At 39.3% G+C, this 24,048-nt stretch overlaps 1 protein-coding gene across 26 annotated transcripts in view; it reads right to left on the bottom strand.

The window, feature by feature from the left end:
• Window positions 1-24,048, bottom strand: part of matn4 (matrilin 4) — a 44,206-nt gene that overhangs the window by 13,903 nt on the left and 6,255 nt on the right. The window contains exons 2-12 of one of the 26 annotated variants that reach the window (XM_049479372.1): window positions 19,533-19,660; window positions 18,259-18,825; window positions 16,763-16,885; window positions 15,736-15,858; window positions 12,474-12,596; window positions 11,617-11,739; window positions 4,330-4,452; window positions 4,090-4,212; window positions 1,913-2,035; window positions 1,673-1,795; window positions 1,433-1,555 (exon numbers count right to left, since the gene is read on the bottom strand). In XM_049479372.1, coding sequence (XP_049335329.1) covers window positions 1,433-1,555; window positions 1,673-1,795; window positions 1,913-2,035; window positions 4,090-4,212; window positions 4,330-4,452; window positions 11,617-11,739; window positions 12,474-12,596; window positions 15,736-15,858; window positions 16,763-16,885; window positions 18,259-18,825; window positions 19,533-19,605 — 1,747 coding nt within the window. In that variant the 5' untranslated portion in view covers window positions 19,606-19,660. The remainder of the gene's footprint in view (window positions 1-1,432; window positions 1,556-1,672; window positions 1,796-1,912; window positions 2,036-4,089; window positions 4,213-4,329; window positions 4,453-11,616; window positions 11,740-12,473; window positions 12,597-15,735; window positions 15,859-16,762; window positions 16,886-18,258; window positions 18,826-19,532; window positions 19,661-24,048) is intronic. The other 25 variants (XM_049479373.1, XM_049479374.1, XM_049479377.1 and 22 more) reach the window with 25 other exon arrangements.

Genomic DNA, 24,048 nt, shown 5'->3' with positions numbered 1-24,048 from the left:
TAAAAAAGTAACAAAAATGTAATTATAAAAATATATATATACTTTTACAGTTAAACATACACTGGGGTAGCACGGTTTGACAGGGTAGCAGAACTCGACAGAACACCAGCACTGTTAACGCGGCGTCAGCGTCCCCCAATCTCCAGGGCTGTTTGCTCGGATTCAGTGTCTAGAACGAGCCGATCTCCGGGACACTGAATCCGGGCAAAAAAAGTGGTAAAAAATAGTGGTAAAACTATGTTGCATCTGGGGGCAAACAGACGTTTCCTCGTAAGCCAGCTCCTCTTGGATTACGAGAAAGAACCGGAATTTGTTGTCACACATACGTGGAGGTGCAAGCGAAGCCTTTTTTATGTTACGCTCTGCTATTTTTTTGTTAAAGTAAACTTATTTAGTCAGATAGCTATTTGTTGTAAAGTAAATGCAGTTACAAGCATTTTCTCCAAAATTCCAGGCCTGGAAAACAGAACGTTAAAATTCAAGCATTTTCAAGCACCCATACGAACCCTGAATTTGTAATGAAATACTAAAATTGTAATGAAATACTTGTTTTAAAGTAGAATTGTGTATTTTACTAAAAAAGCAAAGAAAGTGTGCCTGTATGTTTCCATTGTTTTACTGTTTAGGCAGTAAAGACACTAGTGCTACTGCTACTTTGAGCTGATTGGATGGTGATCTGATGCTGGAGGCTTATAACTGGAGTTTAAACTCTTCAAAAAGATTACTGTGGTACTAAAATATTAGATTCTGCATTGAGGGCAAAAGTACATATTTCAATATGATAATCAGACATTTATAAACTCTGATTTTGCTCAGTTGCTTCGTAGGAATCCATTCATTTCGGACTCACTTCAGGTGTGTATTCTCTCTAAATATTCTCTGGCATGGCATCGCTAGTTCTGGTGTGTATTGAGTGTTCTCGAGATAAACAGATTTTTGGCAGCCAGCTGTATTTGCGATTTCCTACAGTGAAAAATGCTGCAATTTGTGACCCCGTGTCACTGATGACTGACCACTCAAAAAGTTGTGTAGTGTGAAGGAGTGGTTTCAGCCCTGAGTCTTCCTCTAGTAGAGGTTTAATTCTCAATATACATTCAAAGGCTAAATAAATGAGTGCTGCTATATAGTAGTTACCAGTAGTTACAAGTATACTGCTGCCATAACAGATGGGGATGTATTGCTTTCCACAGAACCACAGTTCTATTTCTGAAGAGTTACTAAAGGAGGGGTCAAGTGGATGAAGATTAGTTGTACATTTGTGAGAATGTGTGTGAGAGTGTGTGTGTGTGTGAGAGAGTGTGTGTGTGTGAGAGAGAATGTGTGAGAGTGTGTGTGAATGTGTATGTGTAATGTGTGTGTGTGTGTGTGTGTGTGTGTGTGAGTGTGCGTGAGAGTGAGTGTATTTATGGGCTGATTTGTAGCCCTCACTAACTTGTGCAGGTCTTCTTGTCTTCATTAAGAGTGTATCCCTCCTTACAGCGGCAGAAAAAGCCGTTAAGGACACTCACACACTCGTGCTCACAGCTATCGTTTCCAAACGAGCAGTAGTCGATCACTAGAACATGTAAAGAACAGTGAGATATGTGGGCTTTCAGAGGATAAGCAAGGTAAGCAAGCAGAGAATTGGCGTGACTAAGAGAGAAAGGATTCGTCACTGGTTGACTCCACTAACTTGTGCAGGTCTTCTTGTCTTCATTAAGAGTGTATCCCTCCTTACAGCGGCAGTTAAAGCCGTTAAGGACACTCACACACTCGTGCTCACAGCTATCGTTTCCAAACGAGCAGTAGTCGATCACTAGAACATGTAAAGAACAGTGAGATATGTGGGCTTTCAGAGGATAAGCAAGGTAAGCAAGCAGAGAATTGGCGTGACTAAGAGAGAAAGGATTCGTCACTGGTTGACTCCACTAACTTGTGCAGGTCTTCTTGTCTTCATTAAGAGTGTATCCCTCCTTACAGCGGCAGTTAAAGCCATTGAGGATGCTCACACACTCGTGCTCACAGCTATCGTTTCCAAACGAGCAGTAGTCGATCACTAGAATTCGCAGACAAACAGAGATACAGAGCAGGAGAAGAGAAGAGCAGGCAGAGTTGTTAATAAGCTGAAGGCATTGATCAACAGATGTTAGGTGACCTGATATACTCTTAAGCCCTATCTAGATGCGATTAGTTTCTCAGGTGGTCTTGGAGTAATTTTCTCTTTTATGGGGGTCCTCTGTGATTTTATTCCTATCCGGAACAACCATGTATGTGTTTTGAGAAAATTACAGACTGAATTACCTACTATTTTTCACTGAATTCTGTGGTCCTCCAGAAATTTTAGTCCCGTCAGGACTCACATCTCTGAGTTCCGTCTCCTCGTGTTTAATAAAATAGCTATTTGTCCACTGCTACGCACCGTAATTACACTTTGGGCACAAGTTTCCACAGAGATCCATGTACACACAACAGTGAGTGGAAATGGAGGAGCTACTGAATGCGATGTCATGTGACAGAGAAAGCGACCCCCTATGAAACTCATCCCATCCAGATAGGGCTTCAGGGAGAATTTACTTAGTACACTTTCCAAACATCATTTCGAACATTTACTGGAATGATCTTTGGGATAGATAAAGTCTCAGTAATAAAGGGTTAAGCTGGTTTAAAGTTTAGGTGCTGTGATGATCTCAACTTTATAAAACAGCAAAGCCTTTATTATTCAAAGAGATCATGATCAAGGAATAGAGTTGAATTTCAACCAAATTACTGTAATATTTTCATTTCATGAAAAAGAAAATACGATAAAAGTTTATGGTGTTTGGGATTTTTGAGAAACTCCGGTTTCCCCAAGCCACACACAGTCAGATCCCCTGCACATCACCTAAACAGATTTATAAACAAGCAATCAAAATGTGTTTAATGTTTCCACTGTTTATCATTGTTAACAATAATAATTGTTGTTATTATTGTTATTATTTACATGCTGGACAAACTAATGTAATTATAACATTCTAGAATTATTTTCACAACATATTTTAGATTTTTTGCATACAACTAAATAATCTGAATGAATTATTGCATCTTCCTTGCCAGTAGAATAAATGTGTTGTAAGTTTCACCAGGTAATCTCAGCCTATAACAGCCTATAACAGTCAGTGCTGAGTAATAATGGACTAACTGATATTGAATCTGGTGTATCATGACTTTATTTTGATCTGATATGCTGGTGTTCTAGTTCAACATCTGCTGGAAAATATCCCCTCCAGCACTTTTATGCAGTATATGTATGTACTGTGGTCCAGTATGACCTTCACTAACTTGTATATTTTATCTTGTTCAGTGAGCACACTTTGTAAAGAAGCAATTACAGAGAGTACTCACACACCTATGCTGACAGTTATCATTTTCTAATGAGCAGTATTCCATTACTGGAGATAGATTACACAAGTTCATTGACTCTCACAAACTGTGACAACACATGTATACAAGTGCTCTCCAGCGATAAAAAAGTAATTTAATTAATTACATGCTCTTACATGCTCTGTACTTAAAATCTAAATTCATCACTTTTAATCACATCTATTATGAAGTATTTTTAATTGTAATATTTAATTACATTTTATCTTGAGGAGAATAAATGAACATTTATGTAGACTTAAAAGCTCCTTGTAATGAACATCAGTCTGCTGTAAATACTGTATATCTCTCTAGACCAATTTATTATAGCTGTTTCTTTATTATTTAAGTATACATTTTACAATTAAAATTTTCTGCCTGGGGCTTTTATTATGGCGGAGTAGGCTATTAGCTAACTGGCGATGCTAGCTGTTTCCGAGCTTCTGTAAATGGCTGGTGTTTGATAAGAGATGGATAGTGCTGTGCTGGTTAGATGGTTAGTAGTTTCTCTGGTTTGATATGATATGTGGATTATGGTTATAACTCCAGTCTTTAGTTATTAACCTCAGAACACAGTAATGCAGCTATTGGCTCAGTGCTAGCTAACAAGAGTAGGACTTTGTTAGGACTTGTTTGTTGTTTCTGTTGATTGTTTCATCCCAGATTTTTATTATTTATAAGAAAATGCACGGTGGCTTAGTTGACTCCACTAACTTGTGCAGGTCTTCTTGTCTTCATTAAGAGTGTACCCCTCCTTACAGCGGCAGAAAAAGCCGTTAAGGACACTCACACACTCGTGCTCACAGCTATCGTTTCCAAATGAGCAGTAGTCGATCACTAGAACATGTAAAGAACAGTGAGATATGTGGGCTTTCAGAGGATAAGCAAGGTAAGCAAGCAGAGTAAAGACGTTACTAAGAGAGAAAGGATTCGTCACTGGTTGACTCCACTAACTTGTGCAGGTCTTCTTGTCTTCATTAAGAGTGTATCCCTCCTTACAGCGGCAGCTAAAGCCATTGAGGATGCTCACACACTCGTGCTCACAGCTATCGTTTCCAAACGAGCAGTAGTCGATCACTAGAACACGTATAAAACAAGAGAAAAGGTTTCGAACACAAACAAAGCAAAGTAAAACATTTATAAAGTAGATTTTTAAAGAATGCACAACATGAATTATCTGCAGTTTTAAAGTTGGATAAAAAAATGGATACTTTTATGAAGTATTTCTAATGTTTCTAACTGTACACAATAATTCTAATCTATTCAAGAAACAAAGGTGCAGAAATAGGCCATTTAAAAGCCACTTAGAACACTGAAAAAAATCTGTCCCCACTCTCTAACTATAATACTATGAAAATCCTTTTTTTGCATTGATGTGTGACTCCAAATCCCATCTATGCATATTTTTTTCATAATAAATCCATAATATTTTTTTATTCTGTCCCTGGGTTTCACTCAGTCCTGTTACCGTAACACATTACCCTGATCATCTAAAACATCAGGAACATTCTACAAGTCACATCTGCAACAATAAGTCACATCAGTCAGTTCTTCTGAAGATCATGGGAAGACCAAAATTAAATTCCCTCATTTGTTTTTCTGTATATTTGATCTTATGTTACCTTAATTACTTCTTGTTGTTTATTCATTTTTAACATACAAATTTTGGAAAAATCACTAGAATGTGCTCATTGTTCTTATGCTATTAGCATAGCCACCATTTAGCTATTATTCACGTTTTTGCTAATTCTATGCTAAAAACTCATTCCTGTTAGTTTTAGTCCTGTTACTTAAAACATTAAAAGTAACAGGAGTGAGTTCCATTAACAGGATTGAGTGCCAGTAACATTAGCGAGTTTCAGTAACAGGAGTATGTGTGTATGGGGTGTATTGTGTGTATTGTGTGTATGGGGTGTATTGTGTGTATGGGGTGTATTGTGTGTATGGGGTGTATTGTGTGTATTGCGTGTAAGTGTGTATTGTGTGTATGGGGTGTATTGTGTGTAAGTGTGTATGTGTGTATGGGGTGTATTGTGTGTATGGGGTGTATTGTGTGTATGGGGTGTATTGTGTGTATGGGGTGTATTGTGTGTATGGGGTGTATTGTGTGTATGGGGTGTATTGTGTGTATTGTGTGTATGGGGTGTATTGTGTGTATGGGGTGTATTGTGTGTATGGGGTGTATTGTGTGTATGGGGTGTATTGTGTGTAAGTGTGTATGTGTGTATGGGGTGTATTGTGTGTATGGGGTGTATTGTGTGTAAGTGTGTATGTGTGTATGGGGTGTATTGTGTGTATTGTGTGTATGGGGTGTATTGTGTGTATGGGGTGTATTGTGTGTATGGGGTGTATTGTGTGTATGGGGTGTATTGTGTGTATGGGGTGTATTGTGTGTATTGTGTGTATGTGTGTATTGTGTGTATGTGTGTATGGGGTGTATTGTGTGTATGGGGTGTATTGTGTGTATGTGTGTATGTGTGTATGGGGTGTATTGTGTGTATGGGGTGTATTGTGTGTATGGGGTGTATTGTGTGTATGGGGTGTATTGTGTGTATTGTGTGTATGTGTGTATGTGTGTATGGGGTGTATTGTGTGTATGGGGTGTATTGTGTGTATTGTGTGTATGTGTGTATGTGTGTATGGGGTGTATTGTGTGTATGGGGTGTATTGTGTGTATGTGTGTATGTGTGTATTGTGTGTATGGGGTGTGTGTGTGTATGGGGTGTATTGTGTGTATGGGGTGTATTGTGTGTATTGTGTGTATGGGGTGTATGTGTGTATGGGGTGTATTGTGTGTATGGGGTGTATTGTGTGTATGGGGTGTATTGTGTGTATGGGGTGTATTGTGTGTATGGGGTGTATTGTGTGTATGTGTGTATGGGGTGTATTGTGTGTATGTGTGTATGGGGTGTATTGTGTGTATGGGGTGTATTGTGTGTATGGGGTGTATTGTGTGTATGGGGTGTATTGTGTGTATGGGGTGTATTGTGTGTATGGGGTGAATTGTGTGTAAGTGTGTATGGGGTGTATGTGTGTATTGTGTGTATGGGGTGTATTGTGTGTATGGGGTGTATTGTGTGTATGGGGTGTATTGTGTGTATGGGGTGTATTGTGTGTATGTGTGTATGGGGTGTATTGTGTGTATGGGGTGTATTGTGTGTATTGTGTGTATGGGGTGTATTGTGTGTATGGGGTGTATTGTGTGTATGGGGTGTATTGTGTGTATGTGTGTATGGGGTGTATTGTGTGTATGGGGTGTATTGTGTGTATGGGGTGTATTGTGTGTATGGGGTGTATTGTGTGTATGTGTGTATGGGGTGTATTGTGTGTATGGGGTGTATTGTGTGTATGTGTGTATGGGGTGTATTGTGTGTATGGGGTGTATTGTGTGTATGGGGTGTATTGTGTGTATGGGGTGTATTGTGTGTATTGTGTGTATGGAGTGTATTGTGTGTATGGGGTGTATGTGTGTATTGTGTGTATGGGGTGTATTGTGTGTATGGGGTGTATTGTGTGTATGGGGTGTATTGTGTGTATGGGGTGTATTGTGTGTATGGGGTGTATTGTGTGTATGGGGTGTATTGTGTGTATGGGGTGTATTGTGTGTATTGTGTGTATGGGGTGTATTGTGTGTATGGGGTGTATTGTGTGTATGGGGTGTATTGTGTGTATGGGGTGTATTGTGTGTATGGGGTGTATTGTGTGTATGGGGTGTATTGTGTGTATGGGGTGTATGGGGTGTATTGTGTGTATGGGGTGTATTGTGTGTATGGGGTGTATTGTGTGTATGGGGTGTATTGTGTGTATGGGGTGTATTGTGTGTATGGGGTGTATTGTGTGTATTGTGTGTATGGGGTGTATTGTGTGTATGGGGTGTATTGTGTGTATGGGGTGTATTGTGTGTATGGGGTGTATTGTGTGTATGGGGTGTATTGTGTGTATGTGTGTATGGGGTGTATTGTGTGTATGGGGTGTATTGTGTGTATTGTGTGTATGGAGTGTATTGTGTGTAAGTGTATATGGGGTGTATGTGTGTATTGTGTGTATGGGGTGTATTGTGTGTATGGGGTGTATTGTGTGTATGGGGTGTATTGTGTGTATGGGGTGTATTGTGTGTATGGGGTGTATTGTGTGTATGGGGTGTATTGTGAGTATGGGGTGTATTGTGTGTATGGGGTGTATTGTGTGTATGGGGTGTATTGTGTGTATTGTGTGTATGGGGTGTATTGTGTGTATGGGGTGTATTGTGAGTATGGGGTGTATTGTGTGTATGGGGTGTATTGTGTGTATTGTGTGTATGGGGTGTATTGTGTGTATTGTGTGTATGGGGTGTATTGTGTGTATGGGGTGTATTGTGTGTATGGGGTGTATTGTGTGTATGGGGTGTATTGTGTGTATGGGGTGTATTGTGTGTATGGGGTGTATTGTGTGTATGGGGTGTATTGTGTGTATGGGGTGTATTGTGTGTATGGGGTGTATTGTGTGTATGGGGTGTATTGTGTGTATGGGGTGTATTGTGTGTATGGGGTGTATTGTGTGTATGGGGTGTATTGTGAGTATGGGGTGTATTGTGTGTATGGGGTGTATTGTGTGTATGGGGTGTATTGTGTGTATGGGGTGTATTGTGTGTATGGGGTGTATTGTGTGTATGGGGTGTATTGTGTGTAAGTGTGTATGGGGTGTATTGTGTGTATGGGGTGTATTGTGTGTATGGGGTGTATTGTGTGTATGGGGTGTATTGTGAGTATGGGGTGTATTGTGTGTATGGGGTGTATTGTGTGTATGGGGTGTATTGTGTGTATGGGGTGTATTGTGAGTATGGGGTGTATTGTGTGTATGGGGTGTATTGTGTGTATGGGGTGTATTGTGTGTATGGGGTGTATTGTGAGTATGGGGTGTATTGTGTGTATGGGGTGTATTGTGTGTATGGGGTGTATTGTGAGTATGGGGTGTATTGTGTGTATGGGGTGTATTGTGTGTATGGGGTGTATTGTGTGTATGGGGTGTATTGTGTGTATGGGGTGTATTGTGTGTATTGTGTGTATGGGGTGTATTGTGTGTAAGTGTGTATGTGTGTATGGGGTGTATTGTGTGTATGGGGTGTATTGTGTGGGGTGTATTGTGTGTATTGTGTGTATGGGGTGTATTGTGTGTATGGGGTGTATTGTGTATATGGGGTGTATTGTGTGTATGTGTGTATTGTGTGTATGGGGTGTATTGTGTGTATGGGGTGTATTGTGTGGGGTGTATTGTGTGTATGGGGTGTATTGTGTGTATGTGTGTATTGTGTGTATGGGGTGTATTGTGTGTATGGGGTGTATTGTGTGTATGGGGTGCATGTGTGTATGTGTGTATGGGGTGTATTGTGTGTATGTGTGTATTGTGTGTATGGGGTGTATTGTGTGTATGGGGTGTATTGTGTGTATGTGTGTATTGTGTGTATTGTGTGTATGGGGTGTATTGTGTGTATGGGGTGTATTGTGTGTATTGTGTGTATGGGGTGTATTGTGTGTATGGGGTGTATTGTGTGTATGGGGTGTATTGTGTGTATTGTGTGTATGGGGTGTATTGTGTGTATGGGGTGTATTGTGTGTATGGGGTGTATTGTGTGTATGGGGTGTATTGTGTGTATTGTGTGTATGGGGTGTATTGTGTGTATGGGGTGTATTGTGTGTATGGGGTGTATTGTGTGTATGTGTGTATGGGGTGTATTGTGTGTATGGGGTGTATTGTGTGTATGGGGTGTATTGTGTGTATGGGGTGTATTGTGTGTATTGTGTGTATGTGTGTATGGGGTGTATTGTGTGTATGGTGTGTATTGTGTGTAAGTGTGTATTGTGTGTATGGGGTGTATTGTGTGTATGGGGTGTATTGTGTGTATTGTGTGTATGTGTGTATGGGGTGTATTGTGTGTATGGGGTGTATTGTGTGTATGGGGTGTAAGTGTGTATTGTGTGTATGGGGTGTATTGTGTGTATGGGGTGTATTGGGTGTATTGTGTGTATTGTGTGTATGTGTGTATTGTGTGTATAGGGTGTATTGTGTGTATGGGGTGTATTGTGTGTATGGGGTGTATTGTGTGTATGGGGTGTATTGGGTGTATTGTGTGTATTGTGTGTATGTGTGTATTGTGTGTATAGGGTGTATTGTGTGTATGGGGTGTATTGTGTGTATGGGGTGCATTGTGTGTATGGGGTGTATTGTGTGTATTGTGTGTATGGGGTGTATTGTGTGTAAGTGTGTATGTGTGTATGGGGTGTATTGTGTGTATGGGGTGTATTGTGTGTAAGTGTGTATGTGTGTATGGGGTGTATTGTGTGTATGGGGTGTATTGTGTGTATGGGGTGTATTGTGTGTATGGGGTGTATTGTGTGTATTCTGTGTATGGGGTGTATTGTGTGTAAGTGTGTATGTGTGTATGGGGTGTATTGTGTGTATGGGGTGTATTGTGTGTATGGGGTGTATTGTGTGTATTGTGTGTATGGGGTGTATTGTGTGTATTGTGTGTATGTGTGTATGGGGTGTATTGTGTGTATGGGGTGTATTGTGTGTATTGTGTGTATTGTGTGTAAGTGTGTATTGTGTGTATGGGGTGTATTGTGTGTATGGGGTGTATTGTGTGTATGGGGTGTATTGTGAGTATGGGGTGTATTGTGTGTATGGGGTGTATTGTGTGTATGTGTGTATTGTGTGTATAGGGTGTATTGTGTGTATGGGGTGTATTGTGTGTATGGGGTGTATTGTGTGTATGGGGTGTATTGTGTGTATTGTGTGTATGGGGTGTATTGTGTGTATGGGGTGTATTGTGTGTATGGGGTGTATTGTGTGTATGGGGTGTATTGTGTGTATTGTGTGTATGGGGTGTATTGTGTGTAAGTGTGTATGGGGTGTATTGTGTGTATGGGGTGTATTGTGTGTATTGTGTGTATGGGGTGTATTGTGTGTATGGGGTGTATTGTGTGTATTGTGTGTATGGGGTGTATTGTGTGTATGGGGTGTATTGTGTGTATGTGTGTATGGGGTGTATTGTGTGTATGGGGTGTATGTGTGTATGTGTGTATTGTGTGTATGTGTGTATGTGGTGTATTGTGTGTATGGGGTGTATTGTGTGTATGGGGTGTATTGTGTGTATGGGGTGTATTGTGTGTTTTGTGTGTATGGGGTGTATTGTGTGTATGAGGTGTATTGTGTGTATGGGGTGTATTGTGTGTTTTGTGTGTATGGGGTGTATTGTGTGTATGGGGTGTATTGTGTGTATGGGGTGTATTGTGTGTATGGGGTGTATTGTGTGTATTGTGTGTATGGGGTGTATTGTGTGTATGGGGTGTATTGTGTGTATGGGGTGTATTGTGTGTATGGGGTGTATTGTGTGTATTGTGTGTATGGGGTGTATTGTGTGTATGTGGTGTATTGTGTGTATGGGGTGTATTGTGTGTATGGGGTGTATTGTGTGTATGGGGTGTATTGTGTGTATTGTGTGTATGGGGTGTATTGTGTGTATTGTGTGTATGTGGTGTATTGTGTGTATGGGGTGTATTGTGTGTATGGGGTGTATTGTGTGTATGGGGTGTATTGTGTGTTTTGTGTGTATGGGGTGTATTGTGTGTATGAGGTGTATTGTGTGTATGGGGTGTATTGTGTGTTTTGTGTGTATGGGGTGTATTGTGTGTATGGGGTGTATTGTGTGTATGGGGTGTATTGTGTGTATGGGGTGTATTGTGTGTATTGTGTGTATGGGGTGTATTGTGTGTATGGGGTGTATTGTGTGTATGGGGTGTATTGTGTGTATGGGGTGTATTGTGTGTATTGTGTGTATGGGGTGTATTGTGTGTATGTGTGTATGGGGTGTATTGTGTGTATGGGGTGTATTGTGTGTATGGGGTGTATTGTGTGTATGGGGTGTATTGTGTGTATGTGTGTATGGGGTGTATTGTGTGTATGGGGTGTATTGTGTGTATGGGGTGTATTGTGTGTATGTGTGTATGGGGTGTATTGTGTGTATGGGGTGTATTGTGTGTATTGTGTGTATGGGGTGTATTGTGTGTATGGGGTGTATTGTGTGTATGGGGTGTATTGTGTGTATTGTGTGTATGGGGTGTATTGTGTGTATGGGGTGTATTGTGTGTATGTGTGTATGGGGTGTATTGTGTGTATGGGGTGTATTGTGTGTATTGTGTGTATGGGGTGTATTGTGTGTATGGGGTGTATTGTGTGTATGGGGGCTCGGTTGTTCTCACTAACTTGTGCAGGTTGTTTCGTCCTCATTGAGAGTGTATCCCTCATTGCAGCGGCAGTAAAAGCTTTGGAGCACACTCACACACTCGTGCTCACAGCTGTCATTCCCAAATGAACAGTAGTCGATCACTGGAACAGGAAAACAGTGTGAAGACTAAATACATATGGAACTAAAGTTTAAATTATTATTATTACAAACCTCTGAGGGTAATCACACTGTCTAAAATCAGAATCAGATTCATTACAGGGTATTATATGCACACTATCTTTTTAAAGTAAAGCACATTGGAATAGTCCAATCAACAGAAACCCCATGTTATATAAATACTAGGTACTGGCCTGTTCATGAATACACAAAATAATTACATTTTTGTCGAGGATGATCAAATGAATGAAAGTGGGTGTACTGTACAGCTCATGTTCATGCTCAGAAATTCTTAACCTTTTCATGGTCCACCTGTTTATAAACATAACGAAAAAGAAAAACCTTCTTATTTAATGTCGAGATTTTTTTTTCACTTTGAAGCATTTTTATTGGTCCATTCATCATGACATTTTGGCACAATGTAAAGAACCACTGGCAGATTCAAATTATGCCAAAAAGGGGAAAAGCGTTGGTAGGTATGTAACTATGATAGCGACAAAATAGTCCTGATACTTGAGTCCTGACAGTTTTGCTTTAGCCTTGAAAGTGAATGGTTTATACTGTTATGTAAAATAATGTGTTTTGTGTATACCTGCATTTATTTTTAGCCTTCTCACATTTGTGAAAGTGACAATTATGAAATTATGACATGTTTGGATTTTCTGTTATTTGTTCCATCCCATGTTAGTGTTATGATTATGATATTGCCTCCACTTACTTGTGCAGGTCTTCTTGTCTTCATTAAGAGTGTATCCCTCATTACAGCGGCAGTTAAAGCCATTGAGGATGCTCACACACTCGTGCTCACAGCTATCGTTTCCAAACGAGCAGTAGTCGATCACTAGAACACATAGAGAAAGCACTTAAGAGAGTCTTATAGAAGACAAAGCAGATTAGTAAAACAAATGTTAACAACACGCCATAACACAGGCAGCTCCTGGAAAGGTTCCACTTATCACCACGCTGAAGTTACCGTCTAAACCGAGGCCTGTTTTCGCTATTTCAGTAGATTTATGTATGTTTTTGTGTTCTGTGGACTTGGTCTTGTAATGGTTTGAGAGACATACCAGATGGTGAGAGTAGCCTCTGTTTTTCTTTCCAGAGAGGAACTGGAGCAAGGATTGATCAGATATGCTTATTATTTAAGCTTGCTGCTTAAATAAGTGCATGCTAATTCTAATTAAAGGTGCCATATAATGCATTTATTAACAAGCTGATGAATGGATCATTATAAGTATGTGACTGGCTGGGGTCTATTTACCAATCTGTTGTTGTGCCAGAGAATGAAACACATCGATTTTCCGCAGAAGCCACATTGGATTAAAAACACACACTGATACTAGTTTGCTATCTAATTACCATTTATTCCAAAAAATATTTTAAAAAAGGTGTACCCCGATAGTGTTATTCATACCATACCCTATCCTGCATAAAAAAAACATTTAAAAAAATTCAATCTAGATTCAGGTTCCATCGTAGAACTGAGACAGCTACAGTTGACATATTACCTGCTTCTCTCTAAAACATGGTAAACTAACACTGTTACATAGGGGTGTGACGAGACACTAATATCATGAGACGAGACGAGGCGAGACACGATACTGGGATCACGAGAACGAGACGAGATTTAAAAATAAAATTTGAAAGAAAACGTAAAAAATTAAAAATGGCTTAAAAACTAGAGTTTTAATTGACAAAATCAAATAACGCAAACTTAACAGACTGGTTTCTCTCACACATTGATTCTATAAGAAATAGAAATAAGAATAAGAATAAAAAATACAAATAAAACTTTTCTAGGTCTTATATAGAGCAAACAATAAGTGCAATCCACAACCAGTCATATTAAGACTATGGTTTGTGTTTTTTCTCCTAAATCTCTTGTAATTTAACTATGCAGAACCATAACCAGTCATATTAAGACTATGCTTGATGTGCAGAGGCAGAACATGTTTTTAAATACAGTACAGAGCTAAGGGATTAGTACAGCTGCCTATGAAACAGTCACGTGTAGGATTTACTTACAGTATTTATATATGGTTTGTGTCTTGGTGGTCACTCTGTTACCGTTTATTGTTTCAACTGGAGCCAAAATGCAGCCAGACATACAACTTAAATGTAGCAGAAGCATCTTCTAAGCAAACAGAAGGTGGGTGGCAGGAAAAGGAGTTCACATACCAAATATATGCTCACCCACCAGATCCTGTTAACTGCTCATTGCTTCTTACCATCACTAATATGAATATATAAGTACTCATGAGGATAACACTTGTCCTATTTGATGTTATTGAACACAGGACGAAGAGTCTTGGTTACTGGCAGTCTCTTTCTCCAGCTTTTCCTGATAATTGCCACATTTGGGGTTTGCTGTTTTGGTGACATATCTGTACCATATCAGTGTCAATATCATACCCAATCACTTTGATATACTTTTAAATGAACTACTGCAGTCATCAGTGTCACAGATGTAGGTGTCAGGTTTGCAGATCTATATCAGTTTTAAGAGTGTAATTATAATGAGTCATAACAGTTTTGGAGTTTGGAAATTTCCAGCTCTACTTTCAGTTTTAGTTTAGAGTAGGGTTGCAGCGGTAACCGGTTTCACGGTATACCATGGTATTAAAATGCACGGTTATCATACCATGTGTGTTTGCTTATTACCGGTAAAAGGCAAGCCAGCGGAGAAACTCACCCGCGCATGCGCAACTCTGCTCCGCTTCAGCTGCTCAGCACACAGCGGTGAGAACGGCAGAAAGTGCATCAGACTAAACAAATCTCCGCCCGCCTAAAAAAAGGCTAAACTAAAATCAGCAGTGTGGGACTATTTCGGATACCCGCCGAACGCACCCGAGGATGGGTATCCGATTTGTAATCAATGTGGCCGTAAAGTCACAGCTAAAGGTGGACATACGTCAAACCTGTTCTCCCATCTCCGAGAACACCACCCCGCCGTGCAGCGCAAAGTATGTGTTTAGTTTATAATTTTAATCTGAACATAAATAAAACCTCTTTGTAGTCGTGCACAACCCATGCGGTAAGCGCCCGCAAAAGCGCTGAGTTATCCGAAATTTGGGCACGCAGGTACAGACGTGAAGTGCGTGCTACGACGGATTCACGTGTCCGTGTAAAGGTCCTGGCCGGACTGGATGTGAAAGACGGCATTCATTTACATGCGTTCATTTTCAAATTCTGACGTGCCTGTTTTTCATATGTTAAAACCAGACTCGGTGTGAAAGCCTTAAAATAGAAATCTCTATTGTGAAGATCATGTCAGAAATAAATCCCCTCTTTCTGCATATCTGGTTATATAGCAAATTGGCAGTAAAACGGACGTTTACAATAGTTTACAACTGACCCAGGCTCAGTTTATCAGATATTAAATAATTTAAACTTAAATAATTGTACTGAATATTTTAAATACAGGATCTTTACTTCTTAGAGTACATGTAATGTGTGACACGTGTGTGTGTGTGTGTTTGTGTATGTGATATATATATATATATATATATATATATATGTATATATATATATATATTTTTTTTTTTTTTTATACACTCTTAATGCCCTTAAGAGTAGTGGAAAAACCTGGTTTCCTTCACCTGATGGTGTACAGCTTATTTTTTTTAAGGAGACATTATCTATATAATTGTTCCAGGTTTCTAAAATAAATAGTTAATTGAACAAAAAACCTTTGTTGTAATTTCTTTAAGGGTCAGTTTAATAATATATGTAACAAACTGTGATACCGTGATAACCGTGATACCTCTGTATTTTCTGAGACGGTTATCATACCGTGAAAATCTCATACCGTTGCAACCCTAGTTTAGAGTACTGTAATCTGCAACTCTCGTTATTTACAGTAAGTAAATAATGAAACATACAGTTTAACATTTTATATAATTATACTATGCTCTGTATTGATTTGGGAAATAATGGAGCTGAAGCTATTATAGCTGTCTGTGTGTCTTTTTTGCACTAACTGGTACAGGTCCTCTTGTCTTCATTGAGTGTGTATCCAGTGTTGCAGTCGCAGGTGAAGGATCCAGGAGAGCTGATACAGATCTGCTCACAGTCATGCTTCCCATCCGCACACAAATCAATAGCTATATGATAAACCATAAGAAGATGCATTCATTAAAAGCAATGTCCACAAACATTTAATAGTGTATAGTGTACAGTAAAAATCCTTCACAACATAGTAGACTGTCAAGATTTTAAATGACTTCCACATCAGTAGGGTACATACAGTGCTGTGAAAAAGTGTTTGCTCCATTCATGATTCATGATGTTACTCTTAAATGTCAAGTGACAAGATGAAAACCATTACTGAGCAAAAATAACCTTAATGCCTGTCCCAATTTTGTCAGAAAACATCTTGATGATCCCCAGGACTTGGGAAAATAATCTGTGGACTGATGAGAAGTTCCATAACATCTGCCATAAAAGTGATGCAGCATTTTAGAAAAAAGAAAATCATATCTACAGTTAAGCATGGTGTTGGTAGTTTTATGATCTGGGGCTGTTTTGCTGCTTCAGGAACTGGAAGACTTGCTGTGATAGGTGGAACCATGAATTCATAAACCATCTGTTTGTGACCTCAAGCTTAAACAAACTTGGGTTCTGCAGCAGGACAATGATCTAAAACACACCAGCAAGTTCACCTCTGAATGGCTGAACAAAAACAAAATTAAGTCTTTGGAGTAGTCTTGTCAAAGTCCTGACCAACATTGAGATGCTGTGGCATGACCTTAAAAAGGTGGTTGTGGCGTTATTACAACAATTCTGTAAAAAAGAGTGGACCAGTATTCCTCCACAGCACTGTAAAAGACTGCAAGTCACAGCAAATGCTTAATTGCAAGGGTGGAACAACCAGCTATTAGGTTTAGGGGGCAAACACTTTTTCACACAGGGCCGTGTAGGCTTGGTTTTGCTGTCCCTTAATAATAAAAAACTTTATTTAAAAACTGCAGAAATTGGATGTGTCCTAACTTTTGGTTGGTAGCGTACCTGTGCAGGTCTTGCCATCCTCATTGAGTGTGTAACCAGGGAGGCAGAGGCACTGATAGGAGCCAGGAGAACTCTCACAGATGTGATCACAGCCGTGGTCAGATTCAATGCAAAGATCTATTTCTGCAAAACCAAAAAACTCTGTGTGAATACTTGCTAATGAACACACAATCAAATAAATCAAAGCACCAATTTAACTCCTGTCTGTGAGTGCCAGTCAAACGTTTGATCACACCTTCTCATTCAATATAATATATTTATTTATTTATTTTTTTGCATTGTAAATAAATACTTTAGTCATCAAGACAACCACTTTTTTTTCTTTTTTTTTCAGGGGGGGGGGGGCATGTGGGGGATTGGGTTGGTCCTGATGAGAGCCAATTTTATCAGAACTTTTTTAATGGTCTTTGCAGTGACTGCATTTGAGGAAACTTTCAAAGTTCTTAAAATGTTTTGTATTGACTGACCTTTATTTCTTAAAGTACGCTTTTTTCTTTAATAAGTTAAGTTGAGTTCTGGCAAGTTGAGTTCTTGCCATAATATGTATTAGAACCTTACTCAAATAGAGCTATTCACTGTATACCAGCTCTACCTCTTCACAACTTTACAACTGATGCTCTCAAACACATTAAGAGGACAAATAATTCAAGTACAGCTGTTAACTGAAAGCCATTCCAGGTGAATTTACCTCATAAAGATGACTAAAAAATCCAGCCAAGATGTGCAAAACTGTCATCTAAACAAGAGGTGCATGTAAAATATTCACATATTCTGGTTTGTTTACTAAATAATTGTTTTTCTTTATAATTTGGATGTCTTTACACATTATCTACAATGCAGGACATTTTAATTAATGAGGTGTGTCCAAGGTCTGTCCAAATTCTGACTGGTACTGTGTATATATATGGAATAGAAGGTGATTTTTTAACATTTTAAATACAGGCATTTGTTTAGTGTAAGGTTAAGCAGAGTAGGTTTCTGTAATCCCACCCAATTCACTGCAGTATCCACTTTACATGCATTCAATAATAGCCTAATATTACTGTTTTACTAATAAGATGAGATGAACAAGAGTGCAACAAGTGCATATCAAGTGCATATCCCTAGTCATTAGATAATTTTTTTTTAGATAAAAAATAATTTCAATCTGAATAAAATGCATTAATACAAACAATTATGACATGATACTGAGAAATAATATCTTTTTATTAATTAATTTATTTAATCAATTTTTAGTTTCAAAACTGTTACCTTCTGAACCCTAGGTTTATTATTTTGATCACACATTTATTAATCATAATGCAAAAATAACTGTATAATATTGGGTGGAAAGCGGACTTTCATAGTTTGCAGAAACCCACAGGGTTTTCTTTCAGGCTGTAGAAGTAACAACATAGTAATAATATGTTATAAGGGGTTATGGTAAGGAAGTGGGAGCTGCACCATACAGTCTGCAACCTTTGTTTAAGAATTGCTTTTGTGGAAAACAGACTTACTGCAGAGCTTGTCTTGGAACTGGAGCCCAAACTGGTGAATAAGATCAAAGCTTTCCACGAGAAACACGTGATCTTCGAAAGGCGGGGATGCCATGGCTCTCAGGGAAGTCATGTCTGCTCTGGCCACACCTACAGCGTAGATTTCGATTCCGGATTCTCTGGCAGCAGCCGCCACCTCGGCTACACGATCCTGAGGGCGTCCGTCAGTCACAATTACCGCCACGTGCGGAACGTTGGTTCGGGCTCCCTCCACAGTGGAGAAGGCAACGTTCATGGCATAGCGAATGGCCAGACCGGTCATGGTTCCTTGTGCCAGAGGAATGATCTCATTGATGGCCTTGACCATCTGTTGGTGCGTGGTGAAGTCTTTTAGAGAAAAGACGTTCTGGACCTGGCTGGAATACTGAACTACACCGACGCGGGTGGCATCCCGGCCGACGTCCAGCTCGTGGATGATGTCAATCATGAACTTGCGCATGGTCTCAAACTCATGAGGACGAACACTACGTGATCCATCAATAATGAAGACAAGGTCGACTGGGCCAGATTTACACTTTTGATCTCCCGCTGTAGGTGGTAAATGCAAGAAAATGAGAAATTTGCAAAACAATAAAAAACATTCATTTCCAGTTCTCTATGTTGATGTATGAACGACACTGACACTTTTACAGATATTGAAATTCAAATACTGATCCAACATTTTTCTTCAAAAACTGTTGTTCTTATAAAATGAGCTGATTTAAATGGAAGCTCTACACTAAAGAGTATACTATACCAATTACCTAATTACTCTTCTATCATTGGAGGAAAAAACAAACAGATAATAGCATGACCATAAGCAACTCAGTCATGTTTTACTCAAGCAGTTTTGTAGTATTTACTATTTGGCAACTAATTATTATTATTACTGACATATTTATTTGTATTAGTTGTCACATTGACTAAATTACACTGAAGTGTAAATAAAAAATATATGTATTCTATGTCCATTCCAAATTCATAAAATAAAATTATAAAATTAAGTGAGGTAAGAATAATTCTCCAGTAGATACAGATACAGCATTTTAGTATTTAAGTACAGTAGTAAACTAGAGTATCGCAAGCTGGCAAAACTTCATGAAGTTAAAGTGACTTTGTGTTAGACTGCGATCATTAAGATAATTTTTTGAGCAGTGTTTTTAACAGACACTGTAGAATTTGACAGTAAAATATTAAAATACTCTGGACTATCATGTTCCACCAGCTTCAGTGAAGCTAGCCTGCAGTAGACTGACCTGCTTTGGGTCTTGCTTCCATAACGGCTATGAAAGCCAGCAGCACACAGACACACACAAGCAAGCGTCTCATTCTGGGCTCAGGGTCTTGGCCTCAGTCTTACTGTGTAATCAATCTGACCTTGTTCCTGCAAAAGGGCAAGCAGAAAGAAAGCCACAGTTCTGGGTCAAAAGCACAAACCATATATTTCAGCAAAACCCACTCATTTCAACCTGGTCTAGCCATAAAACGACAACGGAAACAGATGTCCCGCAGCAGCCACTGCGCTCGTTTCAAACAGATGTTGTTAACAGGGAGGAATTATTTAAGTTCTGAATTGAATACATGACAGCAGAGTGGCAGTTCAAACACACGGCCCAGGGGGAGTGCAGGAAAATAGAATGTCTAGAATGTTGTAAAATCTTAAGTCTTAACACTCAACCTTCTCTCTTTAAAAAAAAAAGAGTCTGTGAGGGAAGAGTTATCAGTGTGGGAAAAGGAGAGGCCTGAAAGAAGGGAGTGAGTAAGGGCTTGAAAAGCACAGTGTATAGGATCTGCCTGCCAGGACATAAAAGGCTGAACTATGATGATACACCACATCACCAGACATATACAATCCCCCATTACAGGGGTTCTCAAACATTTTAGACCAGGGGTGTCAAACTCATTTTGGCCGAGGGCCACATTGGCATATTGGCTGTCCTCCGAGGGCCAGATGTAACTTATAAATGTAATAAAATGTAACCAAATGTAATATATGTAAATGAATGTAATTACTCCTTAATGTTAAATAACTCTCAATATATTATTTATTCAATCAAATATTACAGTTGCATGGAAAAAATGTTTGCTTGTTGCTCTACTAACATAAATCCTTTTAATTTGTCATGTCATGAAATCCAAAAACTCCATCAATCAAGAACCAAACTATTCAAGTGAATAGAAATGACATCAAGTTATATTAACTTTGAAATTATTAACTGAAATAAGGCTTAATAAATATAAAATCAAAAATTGTGAGCTGTTAAGAACATAGCATTTCCTCAGATTTAGCAGTTCCTCATCCAACCACTAGTGGGAGCTGCAGCAGCAGCACCACAAGTCCGCAGTCTTTACTGAGTCAGAGCTACAGCCCAGCCACGGGCTACAGGGCTCCGCTCAGCCAGTCTGGAGCGTTTTTAAAATTTTTAAGTTCTTCTGTGTATGAAATAAAGATTTTTGTAACCGAATATACAGCTCTCTACAGTTCATCTTTCAGCCCAATCAGCTAACAGCAGCCGTTTAGAGCATGAGTCACTGCTGGGATTACATTATAAACAGGTCAGTTATCGCGCTGCTAACCTCAGGATGTTTCTAACTACGGAGTTTAGTGGACACACCACGGCTGCAAGGTTAGACTGTTGAAGGCTACTGAAGACTATTAAAGGCTATTGGAGGTTATTGAAAGGGTTATTGAGGGCAGAAATCAGTAAAGGCTGGTTAGATAAGTGATTCACGTCCTCGTCCTTTGCTGTGGTGAAACTGCGACTAGCGCTGTCACAGTGATGTTTATTAACGTCATTAAAACAGATTTTGTCAGCTATTGTCTTATAAATATTTACACAGAACTTATATCTCTCCTAAAAAGCGTTTATTTTGGTCAGTAACACTCTTCGTAACACAAAAGGCATACCAGTCTTTCGCCTTGAAGCACAGCCGTCCGTCTGCATCAACTTCTCTTTTTCTGGACATTATGGGATAAACATTTATATGTCTCAATTCCACCCGCGAAGTTACACCTTCCCTCCGGCAGGGTTTCCACATCAATGACTACACTGCCGTGTAGTGGCAGTAAGCCGTAACTTTGCGGGTAATACAATCGACAAGCATTGTGGGAAATGTATTTTTGGGTCAAAGAACGCTTCTGACCTATTTATTATAGACACTAAGATCTTACAAGCTCTCGCGGGCCACATAAAAAGACGTGGCGGGCCACATTTGGCCCGCGGGCCTTGTGTTTGACACATGTGTTTTAGACCATGTTCCACCAATGAACAAACTTAAACTTTCTACTTACTTACTTTTTATTCTACTTATAACCCATTTCACAGGAACACGTGTACCATATACACATGCTTATTTATACACATCACAATCCACACATATACATGTCCTTATATCTTTTACCAATTGTTCTAACCAAATGTAAATTACAGGTGGAACAGGTAGATTTTGGTCCATAATGATGCAAGCACTTTTTTTTCTGTTGTAGCACCTTAAGATGCTTCGAGTTCCACCAGTGGTTCCCGGACCGCAGTTTGAGAACCACTGATCCATTACATCAGCATATGCGGCATGCCTATTTAGACTTATTGATTAAACTGAGTTTGAGACTTGAGACTGACAGGTTTTGAACAATCAATAGGAAAATGAAAATGATCAAATGCACTTTTCATATAAAGCTCAGGGAGGTGAACAGAGCTGCAAAACATCACATAAGGAGTTCTAGTGAAACTACTATAATGAATGATTCATATTTATAAAGCAATAATCAAACATTTAGATAGGAAATTACTAATTAGTGTATTATATGACTTAAGCTCAGAATACTTTAATATTATTTTCTGGAAATGTTAATTTCAAATATTTAATAAAACTTCATAAGACGGCTATTTCATGTGGTATGATTGCAACATTGTTGCTGGGTGGTTGCTACTAACTGCTAGATAGTTGATATTGTATCCCAAGAGGTTACTATGTTGCTACTAAGTGGTTGCTATCGTTTTGCTAGGTGGTTACAATGGTGTTTCGGGATGTTGCTTGATGGTCGCTATGGTGTTGCTATGGTTTCTACACAGGTGCTATAGAGTCACTAGGAATTTCATATTTAGTTGATATGGTATCCCAGGTGGTTACTATGGTCATTGTGAAACAAAAGGGTAAACAAACATTTGCATTCCACTCATTCCTATATAAACAAATTTTGTGTAAAAAACAAAGTTGTCACACAAGAAATAAAACAGTATAAAAGCCTGAATTCCACAATCAGACACACCAATGTGAATAATGAGTTACGTAGCAAAATCATACATTAAAAAAGTAAAAAGAAGAATATAAATCAATAAATATTTTAAAGAAATATAAGATAATAGCATTCTTTATTTATGTCTACAGAATGAACTGCCTTTAGCTCTGCAGTTAGTCAAGGTTACAGGGTTCAGACTTGTGTAAATCCTGGTTTAGAGGTGATCTATGTTTGCTCTGCAGTTCCTTCAGGTTTTCATTGAAATTCTGCACAGAGTCTGTTTCAGCATCAACCGGCCAATCAGCAGGCCCGCTCCCCCGTGTCCCACTGAGACAAAGAGCCCTGTGTGTGGGTGAGCTTATGTTAAGATAACTAGCCCTGGGCTCCTGAACCGCACACACACACACACACACACACACACACACACAAACACTTTATGGGCTTTACACATATTCTATTTACATTTAATGTGTAATATTTTCATAGAAAGAGAAGCTGAATTACAGCAACAGTATCCTATTACATTATTAGCTCTAGATGTACTCAGATAACATTAAAGGCACAGAAAAAGCATAATCTTCTTCACATTGTCACCTAATCCTACAGACTGCTAAAAGCCCCTGACTAGCTGACCTCAGTGGCCTGGCACTTGAATATGGCATTAATAGCTCAGAGATGATTTATTGGCTAATCATCATGCACCGCCTGACATTTTAAAATCAGAATTTTAAACTGAATCCTAAAAGCAATGAAAAGATACCAGCACAGGAGTAATATGCTCCCTTTGTTTAGTCCTTGGCTACAGCTGAAAGTATCTCTGTGCCACATAATAGGAATAGATTGACAACACTGGTTGGTTTTCCCAATAAACAGTACACTGGAAACTTCCAAGAAGCTCAGGTGAGATCTGAGTATCATGACTGTGGATTTACACATAGTAAGAAATGACTCTAGGATCTATACATCTGTAGATTCCTACATCATCAGATCATGTTGTTGGTAGAAAAAGCCACTTTTGCAGAGATCTTCAACAACATCAGATTCTTTCTGTAGAGGTTTGTGCAGACATGGTGGTAATGCTTCTGGTATGATGTTAGGGAAGTATATGGAGGTGTTCCTACTAGGGTTGCAGCGGTAACCGGTTTCACGGTATACCGTGGTATTAAAATGCACGGTTATCATACCGTGTGTGTTTGCTTATTACCGGTAAAACGCAAGCCAGCGGAGAAACTCACCCGCGCATGCGCAACTCTGCTCCGCTTCAGCTACTCAGCACACAGCGGTGAGAACGGCAGAAAGTGCATCAGACTAGAGCTTAGATTCTCTGCCCGAACCAGACCTGACCCGAGGCCCGACCCGAGATCGGGTCCGTTCGGGCCGAGATTTCCCACCACATTCCTCGGGCCGGGTCGGGTTGGGCTCTAGAAAATAGTCTGAGATGTAGGCATCTGTTTTTTAATTATATATTTTATTTTTAAATAAAGCTCTGGTGTGATAATCACTATGTTAATGCTAAGTAACCAATTATTATT

The sequence above is a fragment of the Astyanax mexicanus genome, chromosome 5, assembly GCF_023375975.1.
Source record: "Astyanax mexicanus isolate ESR-SI-001 chromosome 5, AstMex3_surface, whole genome shotgun sequence".
NCBI classification, from domain to species: domain Eukaryota; kingdom Metazoa; phylum Chordata; class Actinopteri; order Characiformes; family Acestrorhamphidae; genus Astyanax; species Astyanax mexicanus.
Note: the sequence above shows the minus strand (reverse complement) of the source record. Positions and strands in the feature narration are given on the sequence as shown.